Source organism: Hylobates moloch, unplaced genomic scaffold, assembly GCF_009828535.3.
Source record: "Hylobates moloch isolate HMO894 unplaced genomic scaffold, HMol_V3 SCAFFOLD_14, whole genome shotgun sequence".
In the NCBI taxonomy this organism is placed as follows: Eukaryota; Metazoa; Chordata; class Mammalia; order Primates; family Hylobatidae; genus Hylobates; species Hylobates moloch.
Genome location: NW_026652289.1, coordinates 73,648,424 through 73,668,471, shown reverse-complemented (window position 1 = coordinate 73,668,471; position 20,048 = coordinate 73,648,424). Strand labels below are relative to the sequence as shown.

Here is a 20,048-nt window from a genome sequence, read left to right as displayed (position 1 = left end):
CCGCCACGCCGGCTAATTTTTTTTTTTTTTTTTGAGACGGAGTCTCACTCTTTCACCCAGGCCAGACTGCGGTGGTGTTAGCTATCTCGGCTCACTGCAAGCTCCGCCTCCCGGGTTCACGCCATTCTCCTGCCTCAGCCTCCTGATTAGCTGGGATTACAGGCGCCCGCCACCGCGCCCAGCTAATTTTTTTTTTTTTTTGTATTTTTAGTAGAGACGGGGTTTTACCGTGTTAGCCAAGATGGTCTTGATCTCCTGACCTCGTGATCCGCCCTCCTCGGCCTCCCAAAGTGCTGGGATTACAGGCATGAGCCACCGCGCCCGGCCAAAATGCATCATGTTTTATATCTTCATATATGTAGTTTTTTTCCTTCCCTTTTTTTTTTTTTTTTTGGAGACAGAGTTTTGCTCTTGTCGCCCAGGCTGGAGTGCAATGTAGTGATCTCGGCTCACCGTAACCTCCGCGTCCTGGATTCAAGCGATTCTCCTACCTCAGCCTCCCAAATAGCTGGGATTACAGGCATGCGCCACCATGCCCAGCTAATTTTGTATTTTAGTAGAGATAGAGTTTCTCCATGTTGGTCAGGCTGGTCTCAAACTCCTGACCTCAGGTGATCTGCCTGCCTCGGCCTCCCAAAGTGCTGGGATTACAGGCATGAGCCACCGCACCCAGCCTTTCCTTCCCATCTTTGGTCTTCTCTCAGAAAGTAACCCTGAAGTCACCATCTATACTCTTAATCTCGTCTTAGACTGTAGTTGCTCTTCCTTTTTCCTCACCTTTTCTAATATTGTATATTTGTTACAGAAAAGTTTTCTTCAAAAATGGATGGGGTGTCTTCAGAGGCTACTGAAGAAAAGTAAGTTCATTTAATGCAGCCAAAAATATTATATTCTGTTAGAGAAAGATATTTTTCTAATTAGTAAGACCTATCCATAACTTCTGACATCTTTTTCCATTGTGTTCCAAGAAAAAGTAGTAGATTTTTTTTTTTAAATTATACTTTAAGTTCTAGGGTACATGTGCACAACGTGCAGGTTTGTTACGTACGTATACATGTGTCATGTTGGTTTGCTGCACCCATCAACTCATTTACATTAGGTATTTCTCCTAATGCTATCCCTCCCCCAGTCCCCCACTCCCCGGCAGGCCCCGGTGTGTGATGTTCCCCACCCTGTGTCCAAGTGATCTCATTGTTCAGTTTCCACCTATGAGTGAGAACATGTGGTGTTTGGTTTTCTGTCCTTGTGATAGTTTGCTGAGAATGATGGTTTCCAGCTTCATCCATGTCCCTGCAAAGTACATGAACTCATCCAAAAAGAAGTAGATGTTACAGACTCATAGCTTTCCTTGCCATTGCCATAACTTTGTATAAACTCATCTACTCTGGGCATGGTGGCTCACACCTGTAGTCCCGGCACTTTGAGAGGCTTAGGCGGGAGGATATCTTAAGCCCAGTAATTTGAGACCAGCCTGGGCAACATAGTAAGACACCCCCACTCCCATCTCTACAAAAAATAAAATTTTTTAAATGGACGGCTCTTGGCTTTGCCAGCCAGGGATGATGCTTGGCTTTGCCCAGGAAAGAATTCATGGGCTAGCCAGTGGTGTTAAACAGCACTTTTATTGAAGTGGCATAGTGTAAAGCAGCAGCACTGGTATAGCTCCTTGCAGAGCAGGGCTCCTCTATAGGCAGTATGCCCAGAGTAGCAGCTCAGAGGCAGTTCTGCACTCATATTTATACCCATTTTTAATTACATGCAAATTAAGGGGTGTTTTATGCAGACACTTTTAGAATGAGGGTAGTAACTTCCAGCTTGTCAGGTCATTGCCGTGGAAAGGGCAGGTAACTGCTGGGTTTTTGCCATAGCAATGGTAAACTGACAAGACACCCTGGTGGGAGTGTCTTGTGGGGAGGTGCTTTTGCCCCAGACCTGTTTTAGCTAGTCCTCAATTTGGTCCTGTGTCCAAGCCCCACCTGTGGAGTCAAGTTCTGCCTCCTACCTCAAGACCCTGTCTCACATATCATCATCATCATCATCGTCATCTCATCTAGAGTCAGATCTGAGAGGGACTTTAGATACTATCTCCTATCTCTTTAATTTAAGGATGAGAAAATTGAGAACCAGGAAGAAAAATGATTTGTCTGAAATTGCCATCACAACCTGGTGGCTTGTTTGCAGCCTGCAGTCATAAGTTTTTGGCTTATACGTAGTGTTTTTTGATTGTTTCTTTTTAAAAGACGGTGTTGCTTTGTTGCCCAGGCTAGATTTGGGCTAGATTTGGACTCCTGGGCTCAAGTGATTCTCCTGCCACAGCCTCCTGGATAGCTGGAACTATAGACATGGGCCACTGTGGCTGGCTTTGGCCTACACGTTTTTTAGTTTTTGAATTAGTTGCCAAAATTTCAAAATCTCAAAATTTTGTACAATTGGGTTTTCAGCTTCTCTTGAAAAATCAAGCGTGGCAACAGTGGGCTCCTATTCTTGTTTGGCAACAACTAACCACAGCAGAGGAATGACTGACCTTTAGGTGAGAGGAATTCTCTAGGTCATTATAATCTCAACACTACCTATTTTTCTTGCTCCTAAAAAATTATCTGTTGAGCCTCATAGGCATTTGAATTTTCAAAACCTGGTCTAAAAATCATATAGTAGTAAAACCAAAACTAGCGTCTCTTGACTTATAGCCCATTTATCTTATTATTATACCTCTATAAATATGGTAAATTATGTTGTACTGATTATTATCCAAGAGATAGTCTCGTAGTACACAATATGTATTTTAAAACACTGAATTCCTAACTGAATTTAAAGTCTTAGGCCGGGCACGGTGGCTCACACTTGTAATCCCAGCACTTTGGGAGGCCGAGGCAGGCGGATCACGAGGTCGGGAGATCGAGACCACGGTGAAACCCCGTCTCTACTAAAAAATACAAAAAATTAGCCGGGCGTGGTGGCGGGCGCCTGTAGTCCCAGCTACTTGGAGAGGCTGAGGCAGGAGAATGGCGTGAACCTGGGAGGCAGAGCTTTCAGTGAGCCGAGATTGCGCCACTGCACTCCAGCCTGGGCGACAGAGCGAGACTCCGTCTCAAAAAATAAATAAATAAATAAATAAATAAATAAATAAAGTCTTGTCTATAAATTTTGCTTGCCAGAGTGCTAAGTGAAAGTGATGACCAGTTTGAAAGCGTGTAAGGGGTGCTGTGATGATGCCTTTTGGGAATTCAGTTTTTTTTATCACTGTGTATGTAATTTTTTTTTTTTCCTTTTTCAGTGACAATATAGAGAGACCTGTTAGAAGACGGCATTCTTCAGTAAGAAAGACTTTCTTGAATTAATAATTGTCAGCTTTTATTTAATGATAACTATATATCACAGTAGTTTTGACTGTGGCTTCACCATCCTACCCTTACTGGCTTCCTATTGCTCTCTAGATAAAGACTCAAATATTTAACATGGTTACACAATTCTGTAAATATACCAGAATTCATACTTTATGAATTTTGTAGTAATTTTGTGAATTTTGTGCTATGTAAGTTATACTTCAATAAAGCTGTTTAAAAGATATGTTTAACCTGTGGTACAAAGCTGTTGCAAGAGACAAAAGACCTACCCAAACTGCTTTTATTTTTTATTTATTTATTTATTTATTTTATTTTTTTTTTTTTTTGAGACGGAGTCTCGCTCTGTCGCCCAGGCTGGAGTGCAGTGGCGCAATCTCGGCTCACTGCGAGTTCCGCCTCCCGGGTTCACGCCATTCTCCTGCCTCAGCCTCTCCGAGTAGCTGGGACTACAGGCGCCCGCCACCACGCCCGGCTAATTTTTTGTATTTTTAGTAGAGACGGGGTTTCACCATGGTCTCGATCTCCTGACCTCGTGATCCACCCGCCTCGGCCTCCCAAAGTGCTGGGATTACAAGCGTGAGCCACCGCGCCCAGCCACTGCTTTTATTTTTTTGAGACAGAGTCTCAATCTGTCGCCCAGGCTGGAGCGCAGTGGTATGATCTCGGCTCACTGTAACCTCCGCCTCCTGGGTTCAAGCGATTCTCGTGTTTCAGCCACCTGAGTAGCTGGAATTACAAGCATGTACCACCATGTGTGGCTAATTTTTTTATTTTTTAGAAGTGATGAGGTTTTGCCATGTTGGCCAGGCTGGTCTCAAACTCCTGGCCTCAAGTGATCCTCCCGCCTCAGCCTGCCAAAGTGCTGGGATTACAGGCATGAGCCACCGTGCCCAGCCCAAACTGCTTTAAGCACAGAATGTATTGGGTTATGATACTAAAAAATCCAAAGAAGGAATGGCTTTAGGCACAGCTTACTGACCAGAGATTCTAACCATGACACCAGTACTAGGATTTCCTTTTCCTTTTTCTACTCTTAGTGCTTCCTCTGGGTAATCTTCAGCAGATAGATTCTTTCTCTATAATTACTGTGGTACATCTAGCTCTTTTACTTCCAGGCTCAAGTCCTACGTGAAGAATAGTGTCTTTTTCCTGAAAACAGAAAAGACTCAGAATTGAATCATGTTAGCTCGATTATCCTGGTATGGGTCAAGTCCTCATTCCTGAACAAATCATCATTGACAAGAGAATATCAGATTGTTCTAGACAGAGCTATGTGTTTTACCCTAGAGTTGGTGTGGCATTCACTCAGACCATGTGGGATGAGAGTGGGTAGAGTAATTGGAGAGGATGGGCAGGTAGAAGGGAATAGATGTCAGATATTTAAATCTGCCACACGGTATATAGCATTGAGCAGAATGAATTTGAGGAGTTTCAGAGTTTGTAATGAAAATTTTAGCTTTCTACCTATGATATAACTTGAAATAAACTGATTGTTAATGGACATGCCAGATTTTTTTTGAATAATTCTAATTGTTACCCTAGATTTTGAAACCCCCAAGGAGTCCTCTTCAGGACCTCAGAGGTGGGAATGAAACAGTTCAGGTAAGTCTCTTGTGCAAATACTTTATAGATGCCTATTTTCAGTTATATTTTCAAGTCAAGAACTTTATTAGCTATATGAAGAGGAAATGTGTAAGCATCCCATGACTTTCCAAACACTTGAATATACTGGCATTCTTGATTTTTCTTTTTTCTTTTTTCTAGAAATGACATCTCCCTCTCTTACCCAGGTTGGCGTGTAGTGGCACAATCATAAGTCCCTGCAGCCTTGCATTCCTCAATCAGTCTTCCCGCCTCAGCCTCCTGAGTAGCTGGGACTACGGCACATGCCATCATACTTAGCTATTTATTTATTTATTTAGAGACAGGGTCTTGACTGTTGCCCAGACTGGAGTACAATGGTGTGATCATGGCTCACTGCAACCTCCTCCTCCTGGGCTCAAGAGATCCTCCCGCCTTAGCCTCCTAACTAGGACTACAGGAACATGCCACCATGCCCGGCTAATTTTTTATTTTTTATAGAGACAGGATTTTGCCATGTTGCCCACGCTGGTCTTGAACTCCTGGGCTCAAGTAATCCACCCACCTTGGTCTTCCAAAGTGCTGGCATTACAGGCATGAGCCACTGTACCCAGCCCTTAAAAATTTTTTTTTTTTTTAGTACAGACAGGGTCTTGCTATGTTGGCTGGGCTGGTTTTGAACTTCTGGGCTCAAGTGATCCTCTTGCCTGGGCCTCCCAAAGTGTGGGTATTATAGGCATGAGCCATCGTGCTGGGTCTTTCTTTTTTCATGTCAGATGTATAATGTGCCAACATCGTAACAAAGTTTGAAGAAAGCACATCTCACACATGCGTGTGAAAACCCAGTCACACTTATGAACTACGAAAAGATCAGTGTTCTTTTTTTTTTCAGTAAGAAATATATTAGTCTCTGTTAGTCCCAGTGTTTACCATGTCAGTATTATAATTGTCATATTAAGCTCAAGGCTACCTGTAGCATCTTCTAGGGCCTTAATCACGTCACTGCTTTGATGCAGAGGGGTTACCATTTCTGATTCTTTATTATAATAAGACTTATGGTCAGGTATTCAGAATTAACCCAGTAAAATTCTCTGTGGATTTTGTTTCTGTGTTTTGGTTATTATTATTATTTTATGTTTTTACTTAACAGCAAGCTCATTCTTAAGGTCTTTTAGTTTTTGTGTATAGTATTTATGTGAGTAGAAATGTTTGCTCTTGTTAAGGAAGGTGGGGAAGGAAAGTAAAAATAGTGTATTCTAATGAAGAGATGCTCAACATCATTGACCATTAGGGAAATGTAAATCAAAACCTAAATGAGATATCACCTCACACCCATTAGGATGGTTAAAATAAAAGACAGAGAATAACAAGTGCTGATGAGGATGCAGAGAAATTGGAACCCTTGTGCCCTCTTGGTGGGGATATAAAATGGTACAGCTGCTATGGAAAACAATATGGCAATTCCTCAAAAAATTGAAAATAGAATTACCATATGATCCAACAGTTCTACTTCTGGATATATATCCAAAAGAATTGAAAGGAGAGTTTCAAAGAGATATTTGTACACCCATGTTCATAGTGGCATTATTCACAGTAGCCAGAAGGTTGAAGCAACTCAAGTGTCCATTGATGGATGAATGGATAAACAAAATGTGGTAATATATACATGCAGTGAAATATCATTCAGCCTTGAAAAAAAGAAGGAAATTCTGACACATACTACAACATGTGAAGAAGTAATTCAGAATAAGACTTGATCTCTGGCCGGGTGCAGTGGCTCATGCCTGTAATCCTAGCAATTTGGGAAGCTGAGGCGGGAGGATCACTTGAGGTCAGGAGTTTGAGACCAGCCTAGTCAATATGGTGAAACCCCATCTCTACTAAAAATGCAAAAAATTAGAGGTTGAGACGTGAGAATCGCTTGAACCTGCGAGGCAGAGGTTGCAGTGAGCTGAGATGGAGTTACTGTACTCCAGCCTGGGCGACAGAACAAAACTGTCTTGAAAAAAAAAAAAAGACCTGGCTGGGCGCAGGGGCTCATGCCTATAATCCCAGAAGCACTTTGGGAGGCCGAGGTGGGCGGATCACCTGAGATCGGGAGTTCGAGACCTGCCTGACCAACATGGAGAAACCCCGTCCCTACTAAAAATACAGGATTAGTCAGGCGTGGTGACGTATGCCTGTGATCCCAGCTACTCGGGAGGCTGAGGCAGGAGAATCGCTTGAACCCGGGAGACAGAGGCTGTGGTGAGCCAAGATCGCACTGTTGCACTCCAGTCTGGGCAACAAGAGCGAAACTCCATCTCAAAAAAAAAAAAAAGGACTTGATCTCTGTCTATAGTACTCTGGAGATGTAATTCACAGTGATTTTATTAAGAATTATACCATATATTCTCTGCCCTTAGGAATCCAGTGCTTTGAGAAATAAGAAAAACTCTCGTCGAGTCAGCTTTGCAGATACTATAAAGTAAGTTGAAAGCAGAAATAACTGAAATATTACAGGTACTAGTATTTTGTGTATCAAACCAAATGTATTGGTACTGACTTGAATAATCTGTTTTGATTAAACGTTAGTTATTATTTGAAAGGTTATTCAGTATTATGTTTAAAAGAGAAACAATGAAAGCATTCCCTCTAAAGTCAGGAGCAAAACAATGATATCCAGCTGTTATTTGACGTTGTACTAGGGGCCGGGTGTGGTGGCTCACGCCTGTAATCCCAGCACTTTGGGAGGTTGAAGCCAGAGGATTGCTTGAGGCCAACAGTTCAAGACTAGCCCAAGCAACTTAGCGAGATCCCATCTCTACAAAAAAAAAAAAAAAAAAAAAAATTAGCCAGGCATGATACCATGCACCTGTAGTCCCAGATACTCAAGAGGCTGAGGCTGGAGGATTGCTTCAGCTCAGGAGTTCCAGGCTGCAGTGAGCCATGATAGTGTCATTGCACTCCAGCCTGGGCAACAGAGTGAGACCCTGTCTCAAAAAAGAAAAAAGAATAGCTTCTATATCGTGAGTGATACCTAATATTAGCAGAATTAGAATGAACTGGTCAGATTCAAGGCAGATGTCAAATGCTCCTTGAAGCTTATTCTTTACCAGCCCAGTGAAAAGGAATCCCTTCCTGTGGAGTCCATGCTACCATACCTGAACTGTTAATAACAAAAGCCAGTGAAATATGGTTTATAATCACTGTTCTAGCTCTATTTATAGTGGAAGCTCCTTGAGTCAAAGATCACGTGTTTGAATCCCGGGCCCTAGCATGATACCAGGTATATAGTGAGTGTTTAATAAATACTTGTTGAATTAAGTGAATATTTTAGGTGATTGAGAGGGATAAAAAATAATTACTGAGTCAGAGCTCATTTAAAAACTAACCTCTGCAGTAACAAATGGCTCAGAATCTTAGTTAAAAATAAATAAATAAATAAACTATAACAGCCTTGTCTCTACTAGAAATAAAAAATATTAGGCTTGTTGGTGAGGCTACTTGGGAGGCTGAAGTGGGATGATGACTTTAACCTGGGAGATTGAGGCTACAGTGAGCTGTGATCGCACCACTGCAATCTAGACTGGGCAACAAAACCGAGACCCTGTTTAAAAACAAAAATCAAAACAAAACTATAGCAGATTTTATTGTGGTAAACTACTTTTGGCATTTGAAATACTAGGAGTATATGGCATAGCAAATAGGAAGCTAAAATCAAAGTATTATCTTTACCTATCTCAACACAGACTATAAATCAACACCAAAAGATACTGATTACAAATTGCAGGTTTTCAGTAATCTTTATTTTCTCTTCTAGGGTATTCCAGACAGAGTCTCATATGAAAATAGTGAGAAAGTCAGAAATGGCAGGTAAGTATGTTACTGTAATTCCTGCTAAATCTGCTTTTTAAAAATTTTTACTGTAGCTATCTAACCAGACAACTAATATAACTTATTGTCTATCTTATTGCTTAAAAAATGTATGATGGGTCATGCATAGTGGCTCACACCTGTGATCGCAGCACTTTGGCAGTCTGAGGTGGGAGGATCGCTTGAGCCCAGGAGTTCAAGACCATCCTGGACAGCATAGTGAGAGTTTGTCTCTACAAAAAATAAAAAATTAGCCAGGTGTGGGGGTGCATTCCTGTAGCCCCAGCTACTCAGAAGGCTAAGGTGAGAGGATCACTTGAGTCCAGGAGATTGAGACTGCAGTGATTGAACCAGTGCACTCCAGCTTGGGCAACAGAGCAAGACTCTGTCTCAAAAACAAAAAAAAGTATACCTTGAGTCTTGGGGGTAGAGAATAGAGTGGATAGTAAGTAAATTTATTTATTTATTTATTTTGAGATGGATTTTCACCCTTGTCCCCCAGGCTGCAGTGCAATGGTGCCATCTCAGCTCACTGCAACCTCCGCCTCCTGGGTTTAAGCGATTCTCCTGCCTCAGCCTCAGGTAGCTGGGATTACAGGCATGCACCACCACGCCCAGCTAATTTTTGTATTTTTAGTAGAGATGGGGTTTCACCATATTGGCCAGGCTGGTCTCCAACCCCTGGCCTCAAGTGATCCACCTGCCTTGGCCTCTCAAAGTGCTAGGATTATAGGCGTGAGCCACCATGTCCAGCAGTTAATAATTTTTTAAAATGTTTAATGTCCTTAAGTAATTTTTTTAAAATTTTATTGTGTTTGTTTTTTTTTTGAAACAGAGTCTTGCCCTGTCGCCCAGGCTAGAGTGCAGTGGTGCGATCTCGGCTTACTGCAACCTCTGCCTCCCAGGTTCAAGCAATTCTCCTACCTTACCCTCCTGAGTAGCTGGGATTACATGTGCACGCCACCACACCTGGCTAATTTTTGTATTTTTAGTAGAGACAGGGTTTCACCATGTTGGTCAGGTTGGTCTCAAACTCCTGACCTCGTGGTCCACCCGTCTCGGCCTCCCAAAGTTCTGGGATTACAGGCATGAGCCACCGGGCCCGGCCGTCCTTAAGTAATTTTTCTAATGCTTTATCAGTGTATCCTTGGACAAATTTAATTTTAATTTTATTTTTAGAAACAGAAGAAGGAGAAAATCTTCTGATACAGTAAGTAATGTTCAAATTATATTTAAAAAGTTATAAATTAATATTGTTTTTGTTTCTTATTTTTTGTTCCTTTTGTGGAATACTTAGGATTGATTCAGAAAACAAGTTCTTTGCAGAATTTAGTATACTGCTATATCTGATTAATATGGCCATTGTACAGTTTATAGTTTTAATAGTGATGAAACAATATAATATATAAACTTTTATATTTATTAACTAATATAAACTGTAGATAGCAAGTCTTTAGTTTTTTTTTTATTAAATTAATCTTTCTTATAATACTATTACATAGAAAGGCAAATACCAGTAGCTCTTCAACAAATGAAAAGATGGTTATCTTTATTCATCATAAGAGAAGTACAAATTTGACTATATTGAGATATTTTTGGCTGGGCGTGGTGGCTCACACCTGTAATCTGAGCACTTTGGGAGGCCGAGGCTGGTGGATCACCTGAAGTCAGGAGTTCGAGACCAGCCTGGCCAACATCATGAAACCCCATCTCTACTAAAAAAATACAAAAAATTGGCCAGACACAGTGGCTTACGCCTGTAAACCAAGCACTTTGGGAGGCTGAGGCAGGTAGATCACGAGGTCAGGAGATTGAGACCATCCTGGTCAACGTGGTGAAACCCCGTCTCTACTAAGAATACAAAAATTAGCCAGGTGTTGTGGCGGGCGCTTGTAGTCCCAGCTACTCAGGAGGTTGAGGTAGGAGAATCACTTGAATCTGGGAGGTAGAGGTTGCAGTGAGCCGAGATCACGCCACTGCACTCCAGCCTGGGCGACAGAGCGAGACTCCATCTCAAAAAAAAAAAAAAAAAAAAAACGAAAAATTAGCCAGGTATGGTGGCACTGTGCCCGTAATCCCAGCTACTCAGGAGGCTGAGGCACTAGAATCGCTTGAACCCGGGAGGCGGAGGTTGCAGTGAGCTGAGATCATGCCCCTGCACTCCAACCTGGTCAGCAGAGCAAGACTCTGTCTCCAAAAAAGAGGGTTTTTTTGCTGTTGTTGTTTGTTGTTTAGACGGCATATTGTTCTGTTGGCAGGCTGGAGTGCAGTGGTACGATCTTGGCTCTCTGCAACCTCCGCCTCCTGGGTTCAAGTGATTCTTCTGCTTCAGCCTCCTGAGTAGCTGGGACTACAGGCTCCTGGCCACCATGCCTGGCTAATTTTGTTGTATTTTTAGTAGAGATAGGGTTTCACCATGTTGACTAGAATTGTCTTGATCTGTTGACCTCGTGATCCGCCCACTTTGGCCTCCCAAAGTGCTGGGATTACAGGCGTGAGCCACTGTGCCTGGCCTAAAAAGATATTTTTATCCAGTCAGTTAAGGAAATAGGTAAAAAGTCACTCAGTGCTAGTGGGAGTATAATTTGTAGAAGGCAACTTGGTAATATCATTCAGAATTTTAAATGCACATGCCCTTTGACTTCAGTTTTATGTCTGGAAATTATCTCACCAATATACTTGTAAATGTTGTTTGAAATGATGAATAGATAAGGTTATTCACTGCAGCGTTTATTATAATAGTAAACGTTGTGAAAGGTCCTGAAGGTCCATCAGTAAGGGACTGGTTAAATAAATTGTACATTTTCCATACAATTGACTACTATGCAGCCGGAAAAAAAAATTTTATGCTAAATAGAGAAATCTCTAAGCTATATTACTTAAGATAAAAAGCAAGATGCAAAACAAAGTACATCATGTATTACCACTAGCGTAAAACAGGGAAGAAGAAAAGCGTGTGTGTGTGTGTGTGTGTGTATCTTCTCATGTGTACGTGTATAATGTATGTATATGTAGTGACTTATGCATGTATATGCGTAATATCTCTGGAAGAAACTAGTAAGATTGCCTACTAGTAACCTTGCTATAGGTTACATGTTGGTTTTGTGGTTTATTAATTTAAAACCATATGAAAGTATTACCTATTACATTCTTAAAATTGTTGAAACGAAGAAATGGAAGTAATAGTAGTCATGGTTTAGAAAAGGTACAGAATCGGCCGGGCACGGTGGCTCACGCTTGTAATCCCAGCACTTGAGGCCGAGGCGGGCGGATCACGAGGTCAGGAGATTGAGACCACGGTGAAACCCCGTCTCTACTAAAAATATACAAAAAAATTGGCCAGGCGTGGTGGTGGGTGCCTGTAGTTCCAGCTACTCGGAGAGGCTGAGGCAGGAGAATGGCGTGAACCCGGGAGGTGGAGCTTGCAGTGAGCTGAGATTGCGCCACTGCACTCCAGCCTGGGCGACAGAGCGAGACTCCATCTCAAAAAAAAAAAAAAAGAAAAGGTACAGAATCAACTCCAACAGAGCTTAAAGGAAAAAGATTTTTTTAAATAAAAAGGTACAGAAGTATATACATTGAAAAGTAAAAATTATTCCCTCTTTCCCTCTTCTTTGTTTTTTGTGAGATGGGGTTTCGCTCTTGTTGGCCAGACTGGAGTACAATGGCATGATCTTGGCTCACTGCAACCTCAGACTCCTGGGTTCAAGCAATTCTCCTGCCTCAGCCTCCTGAGTAGCTAGGACTATAGGTGTGCACCACTACACCTGGCTAGTTTATTTTATGTTTAGTTTAGTTTAGCTTACTTTAGTTTAGTTTAGTCTCGCTCTGTCGCCCAGGCTGGAGTGCAGTGGTGCCATCTTGGCTCACTGCAAGCTCCGCCTCCCGGTTTCACGCCATTCTCCTGCCTCAGCCTCCCGAGTAGCTGGGACTACAGGCGGCTGCCACCACGCCTGGCTCATTTTTTTGTATTTTTAGTAGAGATGGGGTTTCACCATGTTAGCCAGGATGGTCTCGATCTCCTGACCTTGTGATCTGCCCGCCTTGGCCTCCCAAAGTGCTGGGATTACAGGCGTGAGCCACCACGCCAGGCCACGCTTTTGTTTTTTTTGAGATGGAGTCTTGCTGTGTTGTGCAGGCTGGAGTGCAGTGGCCTAATCTCAGCTCACTGCAACCTCTGCCTCACGGGTTCAAGCGATTCTCCTGCATCAGCCTCTCGAGTACCTGGGACTACAGGCGCACACCACCACGCCCAGCCAATTTTTGTATTTTTAGTAGAGATAGGGTTTCACCATGTTGGCCAGGCTGGTGTCGAGCTCCTGACCTCAGTTTATCTGCCTGCCTTGGCTTCCCAAAGTGCTGGGATTTTAGGCATGAGCCACTGCACCCGGCCTAATTTTGTATTTTTAGTAGAGGCGGTGTTTCACCATGTCGGTCAGGCTAGTCTCAAACTCCTGACCTCGGGTGATCTCCCTGCCTTGGCCTCCCAAAGTGATGGGATTACAGGTGTGAGCCACCGCACCCAGCCTATTCCCTCTTCTTCAGGTGACTCACTCCTCACAGATAACCACTGTTGACAATTTTTGGTGTACTTGCAGAAATTTTTTTTGTATGTTCAAGTGCATGTTTAGCTTTTATTTTTTTAAACAAGACAAAAATGGGATTGCCTAGTAATATGTCTTGTAGCACTTTCTGTGTTATTACGTAAAGATTTCCCTCAGTCTGTTACAATCTCTTGTATGGCTGCACCAACATTTAGTGAACTCCCTATTGATGGACACTTGAGTGGTTTCTTTTATGTACTTCTTGTTTTAAGGCTCAAGTTTTAGAAAAGGAATTGCTTTATAGGTCAGTTTTTGAAAAAATAAGCAGTATATGTTAAGCATACTTTTCTAGTTTATTTTTTTGAGATGGGGTCTCACTCTGTCACCCAGGCTGGAGTGCAGTGGCATGATTATAGTTCATTGCAGCCCTGGACTTCAGGTCTCAAGTGATCCTCCCACCTCACACTCCCAAAGTGTTGGGATTACAGATGTGAGCCACCATGGCTGGCTGGTAATATTCTTTTTTTTTTTTTGAAGTTTTTTAAAAAAGTTTTAATTTAGTAGTTATAGGACTTTGCCAATGGTCTATTTCGTCTTGTGTCAATTCAAATTTATTAACATAGACATGCTTATAATATCATTTTATTTTATTATTTTATTTTACTAAGACTCATCTAATACTGGCTGAAGGAATTACAAGGCAACTAAAGGATACTTTTCAGATTGGTCTTAATGGTTTGCTAATTTCAAGAATATTAATGATGAGTTAAGACCAATCTGAAAAGTATCCTTTAGTTGCCTTGTAATTCCTTCAGCCAGTATTAGATGAGTCTTTTTTAAAAAAGATGTCTTTATAATTTTCTGCATTAGATGAGTCTTTTTTAAAAAGATGTCTTTATAATTTTCTGCTAGGCATTCTATGAAAGTCTTTCACCTTCCGTACTCTTTAAGCTGTTATTGAAAGATTCTTGGTAATTGTTTGGGGTACAGATTATAAAAATACTTTTTAATTTTTAGGAATAAGAAATTAGAAGATAATTACTGTGAAATTACTGGTGAGTATGACTAGAATGCTTTTCTTATAGTAAGATAGTCTATTCATCTAGGTTCCTTGATCACTAATATGTACAAGAAACCATGAACCATGAAAAAAAAAGCAGACAGAGGCCAGGCACGATGGCTCATGCCTGTAATCCCACCATTTTGGGAGGCTCAGGCAGGCGGATCACGAGGTCAGGAGATCGAGACCATCCTGGCCAACATGGTGAAACCCAGTCTCTACTAAAATACAAAAAAGTAGCTGGGTGTGGTGGTGCGCTCCTGTAGTCCCAGCTACTCGGGGCTGAGGCAGGGGAATCGCTTGAACCCAGGAGGCGGAGATTGCAGTGAGCTGAGATCGCGCCACTGCACTCTAGCAGTGGCTCCAAACAGAGCTTTGTTCTTTTTTTTTTTTTTTTTTCTTTTTGAGACGGAGTTTTGCTCTTATTGCCCAGGCTAGAGTGCAGTGGCACAATCTCAGCTCACTGCAACCTCCGCCTTCTAGTTTCAAGCAATTCTCCTGCCTCAGCCTCCCAAGTTGCTGGGATTACAGGTGCCTGCCACCACGCCCAGCTAATTTTTTTGTATTTTTAGTAGAGACAGGGTTTCACCATGTTGGTCAGGTTGGTCTCGAACTGCTGACCCTTGTGATCTACCTGCCTTGGCCTCCCAAAGTGCTGGGATTATAGGCGTGAGCCACTGCGCCCGGCCCAGGGCTTTGTTCTTTATGCAGTGTCTTCAATTTAAAATTTCACAGACTCACTATTACTTTTTTTTTTTTTTTTTTTGAGATAAAGTTTCATTCTTGTTGTCCAGGCTGGGGTGCAGTGGTGCAATCTGGACTCACTGCAGCCTCTACCTCCCGGGTTCAAGCAATTCTCCTGCCTCAGCCTCCTGAGTAGCTGGGATTACAGGTGCCCCACTACACCCAGCTAATTTTTTGTGTGTTTTTAGTAGAGGCAGGGCTTCTCCATGTTGGCCAGGCTGCTCTCAAACTCCTGATCTCAGGTGATCCACCCACCTCGGCCTCCCAAAGTGCTGGGATTATAGGTGTGAGCCACTGTACCCAGCCAACTCACTATTACTTCTTTCAAACCTCCTGTTTCTCCTGTTTTCTCTGTCTTGGACTCCCGCTCGTTCAGTTATTCACTGAAGTCAGGAATCAAGAAGTCATTTTCAATTCTTCCTTTATGTCTAATGTGCATTTGGCCTACTTTCTATTTTGTCTCCTAAATGTCTTGAAAATCTGTTACCTATTCTGCATTCCTTCTGTCACCGCTTTAATTTAAGTCGTTATTATTTTTTCTTGGGCTACTGTATTTCATTTCTTATCCTTCCAATCCATTCTCCATATTTCTAAATTTGATTATGTTACCTCCCAGCTTAAAATGGTTCAATGGCTGGGCGCGGTGGCTCACACTTGTAATCCCAGCACTTTGGGAGGCCGAGGCGGGCAGATCACGAGGTCAGGAGATCGAGACCACAGTGAAACCCCGTCTCTACTAAAAATACAAAAAATTAGCCGGGCGTGGTGGCGGGCGCCTGTAGTCCCAGCTACTCGTAGAGGCTGAGGCAGGAGAATGGCGTGAACCCGGGAGGCGGAGCTTGCAGTGAGCCGAGATTGCGCCACTGCACTCCAGCCTGGGCAACAGAGCGAGACTCCGTCTCAAAAAAAACAAAAACAAAAACAAAAAAAAATGGTTCAATGACACTGTTTTGCTTACAGAATAAAGCCCATACTCCTTAGCAGTGAGTTAGAATGTCCTTTATCACTTGGCCTGTCTTCTTCTCCAAACTTATCTCCTGCCTGTTATATAGGTATCCCATGCTCTAGCCCATGATGAATTATTTGCAGTTCACTATATAAACTCTTTTTCTGCCTATATGCATTTATTTTTCATTTTATTTCATTTTATTTTTTTTGAGACGGAATCTCACTCTGTCACCCAGGCTGGAGTGAGGTGGTGTTATCTTGGCTCACTGCAATCTCTGCCTCCCGGGTTCAAGCGATTCTCCTGCCTCAGCCTCCCAAGTAGCTGGGATTACAGGCGCGTGCCACCAGGCCCAGCTAATTTTTGTATTTTTAGTAGAGATGGGGTTTCACCATGTTGGCCAGGCTGGTCTCAAACTCCTGACCTCAGATAATCCACCTGCCTTGGCCTCCAGAGTGCTTGGATTACAGGCGTGAGCCTCCGTGCTCAGCCCCTATATGCATTTATAAATGCTATTTTCTCTGTCTAAAGTGATCTTTCTACTCCAGTTTGCCTGTCAGGCTTCTCATTTTTTACTTCATTTAGCTTAACTTCAGTGCTATTGAAAGTGTCCAGTCCACAAACTAACTGCTCAGTCCGTGACAGAAAAGGAATTGGCACCATAATGTGCATTAACTGTGGCATTAAGCCACTGTTTAGTTTAGCTTACACTTTTTTCCTAGCAATTATTATTATATGATTTATGTTTGCCGCCAGCTCCTTATCTCGTTATGAATAGGTAACAAGCAGTTCACAGTCTGGCACCATACTTCAAGTAGCACTGGCCTAAATGGAACCCTCTCTGGCCAAAGTAAGGAGTTAGTCACATGTTCTGTGCTCCCATAACATCTCTTTTATTTCTCAGTATATTTTAGAATTTATCACATTATATTTTAAGTATTTATCTCTGGCTGTCTTATTAAAGAGGCCAAAACTTTTTTTGCGGGGGTGGGTGATACTCCTCCTTGAGGAGCAGGGCTACCCCATAGGCAGTGTGCTCAGAATAGCCTGAACTACCATCTCTGGGAGTCCAGAAATCCAGAAATTTTGTCTTCTTGTTCTTTATATCTTAGTAGACAGTTGAGGTGTGTTTGTTTGTTTGTTTTTCATGTAATAGGTTCTGAATCAACATTTGTTGAAAAAATGAATGGAAGCCTGACATATAAATAAGGCTTTTAGTAAAAAAAAAAAAAAAAAAAAAAAAAAAGCTTATAATTATTTCATTATATGTACTCAAGCTTGTCATAAATTCTTTAATATGTTCTAAAGATTTGCCTTTAAACTTTAAATGTAAGTATTTTTAAATGTATTTCCTGTTTTAATATAGCCTTTTGAATCCCTTCCTTATTTACAAAGTCTGATTTGTAGTTGTAAAATAAGTCTTGAGTCTAATCCTTTATTTCCATTTCCATTTCTTTGTTGCCCTAACATGACCTCTTGCGTTAATCTGAACTATTGTAGTAACTTCCTTATTGGTTTATCTTCTCTTGAATCTACTTCTCCTTATTACTTTTCACTATTTTTCTAAAATGCATTATATTTTATAATGGGATTTTTTTAAATAAAGCACATATGTCTTATCATGGGAATGTCTAGATTCCTTAACATAGAATAAAAGACCCTTCAGAATCCTACCCTAACCTTTCAGTCTCATCACTTGATGCTCTTCTCCATGGGACTTCTACTATCCAGGAAATAAAAATAGAGAAGTGAATAATAATAAGTAGTAGTCCAAACTTTCCATCTTTAAAATCACCACCACATTATAAAAATATTTCAGCCACACAGAGGACACAATAATTATTGGTCTCTCTGTCACTAACATAGGATAATTAAAAGTCTTACGAAATTTTATATGTTCCCAACACAAAAGATAAATGTTTGAGGTGGTGGATGTTCCAATTACCCTGATTTGATCATTACACAATGTATACAGGTATCAAAATATCACATGTGACACAAAAATATGTACAACTATTATGTATGAATTTTTAAAAAATTTTTAAGAATTTAATACGTAAGTTCTTAAGGGCTTAGTTACTGGTAAATTCTAGTAAATACTTGTAACTGATGAAGAACCTGAGAAAAGGAAAATCAGGCTCAGTGATATATTTTCTGACTATAGTTTTTTCTTTTTTCTAAATAGGGATGAACACATTGCTTTCTGCTCCCATTCATACCCAGATGCAACAGAAGGAGGTATGAGTTCATGCAAATACCTTCATATTTTAATGTCTTTTGATTGTTAAAACAGAAAACACAATTCAATGATAATGGCATAATTTAGGGATGACTTAACAAAATGAATCAGCATAAACTGGAAAGGCTCTACCTTTCCAACTAACTTAAGGATAGTTAAGTCACTGCCAGTTTAAATAATGGGAGATACAGTATACCAGTACCTCTCAAAGTTTAAAGAGCACATGAGTCTTTATTTCTAACTATTTCCTTAGTGATACTAGTACACAAGTCCATAGGCCATACTTTCAGTAGCAAGGAGTTAATCTGTGTCCTCACCAAAAAAACTGTTGTAGCACAGAGTGTAATACATATATATATATGTCTATTTTAAGCTGTCTCCTACAAGAAGGATTTTTGTTGTTGTTGTTAGACACAGTCTTACACTGTTGCCCAGGCTAGAGTGCAGTGGCACAATCTTGGCTCATTGCAGCCTCAACCTTCTGGGCTCAAGCAATCCTCCCACCTCAGCCTCCTGAGTGGCTGGGACTACAGGTGCATGCCACCATGCCTAGCTAATTTTGTTCATTTTTTTGTAGACACAAGGTCTCACTCTGTTGCCCAGGCTGGTCTTGAACTCCTGGGCTCAAGAGATCCTTCTGCCTCGGCTTCCCAAAGTGCTGGGATTACAAGTGTGAGCCACCAAGCCCAGTCTAGAATGTAATATAGATTAGCCATCATGGGCTTATGCCCTTCCTAGACTTTTAAAATTTAGGATAAGAATGACCTTCTATTCAATATAGTTATTAGAATTTTGGTCATGTTTACATTTGGTGCTGTCAGTGTTTTTAATTTTTTCTTTTTTGAGACGGAGTCTCGCTCTGTCGCCCAGGCTGGAGTGTGCAGTGGCGCAATCTCGGCTCACTGCAAGCTCCGCCCCCTGGGTTCACGCCATTCTCCTGCCTCAGCCTCTCCGAATAGCTGGGACTACAGGCGCCCGCCACCACGCCCGGCTAACTTTTTTGTATTTTTAGTAGAGACGGGGTTTCACCGTGGTCCCGATCTCCTGACCTCGTGATCCGCCCACCTCGGCCTCCCAAAGTGCTGGGATTACAAGTGTGAGCCACTGCGCCCGGCCGAGTGTTTTTAATTTTTTAGTCATTCTAGTGGGTTTATAATTAACCTTGAATTTTTAATTTGTCCCAAAACACTAGAAAGTAAATTACTCACAGACTTTAGAATTTTTTTTCTTTTCCTAATAGATTGGGTCTTACTCTGTTGCCGAAGTTGGCGTGCAATGGTGTGATCCTAGCCTATGACAGCTCAAACTCCTGGACTCGAGCAGTCCTCCCACCTCAGCCTTCCTAGTAGCTAGGACAACAGGCATGCACCACTGTGCCTAATTTTTAAAAATTTTTGTAGAGACAGGATCTTACTTTGTTACTCCTGGCTTCAGGCAATCCCCCTGCCTCAGCCTTCCAAAGTGCTTGGATTACAGGCGTGAGCCACTGTGCCCAGCCTAGAATAATTTTTTTGTTTTTTTGAGACAGAGTCTTGCTCTGTCACCCAGACTGGAATGCAGTGGTGCGATCTCAGCTCACTGCAAACTCCGCCTCCCAGGTTCACGCCATTCTCCTGCCTCAGCCTCCCGAGTAGCTTCCTGGTAATTGTTTTTTGTTTTTTATAGAGACGGGGTTTCACTGTGTTACCAAATGGCCCGACTCTGACCTTGTGATCCACCCCCTTTGAGACGGAGT

General features: G+C 41.8%; 1 protein-coding gene and 1 non-coding gene across 4 annotated transcripts in view; one reads left to right on the top strand and one right to left on the bottom strand.

Moving 5' to 3' along the window:
• Positions 1-20,048, top strand: part of KNL1 (kinetochore scaffold 1) — a 70,639-nt gene that overhangs the window by 8,448 nt on the left and 42,143 nt on the right. The window contains exons 2-9 of one of the 3 annotated variants that reach the window (XM_032175142.2): positions 806-857; positions 3,275-3,314; positions 4,887-4,946; positions 7,331-7,392; positions 8,728-8,780; positions 9,966-9,990; positions 14,342-14,379; positions 18,260-18,312. In XM_032175142.2, coding sequence (XP_032031033.1) covers positions 823-857; positions 3,275-3,314; positions 4,887-4,946; positions 7,331-7,392; positions 8,728-8,780; positions 9,966-9,990; positions 14,342-14,379; positions 18,260-18,312 — 366 coding nt within the window. In that variant the 5' untranslated portion in view covers positions 806-822. Of the gene's footprint in view, positions 1-805; positions 858-3,274; positions 3,315-4,886; positions 4,947-7,330; positions 7,393-8,727; positions 8,781-9,959; positions 9,991-14,341; positions 14,380-18,259; positions 18,313-20,048 lie in introns of all 3 variants that reach the window. The other 2 variants (XM_032175141.2, XM_032175145.2) reach the window with 2 other exon arrangements.
• LOC116482820 (small nucleolar RNA U13) lies at positions 5,696-5,796 on the bottom strand. Its single transcript, XR_004252082.1, has one exon. It is a non-coding gene; the product is annotated as a small nucleolar RNA U13 (small nucleolar RNA).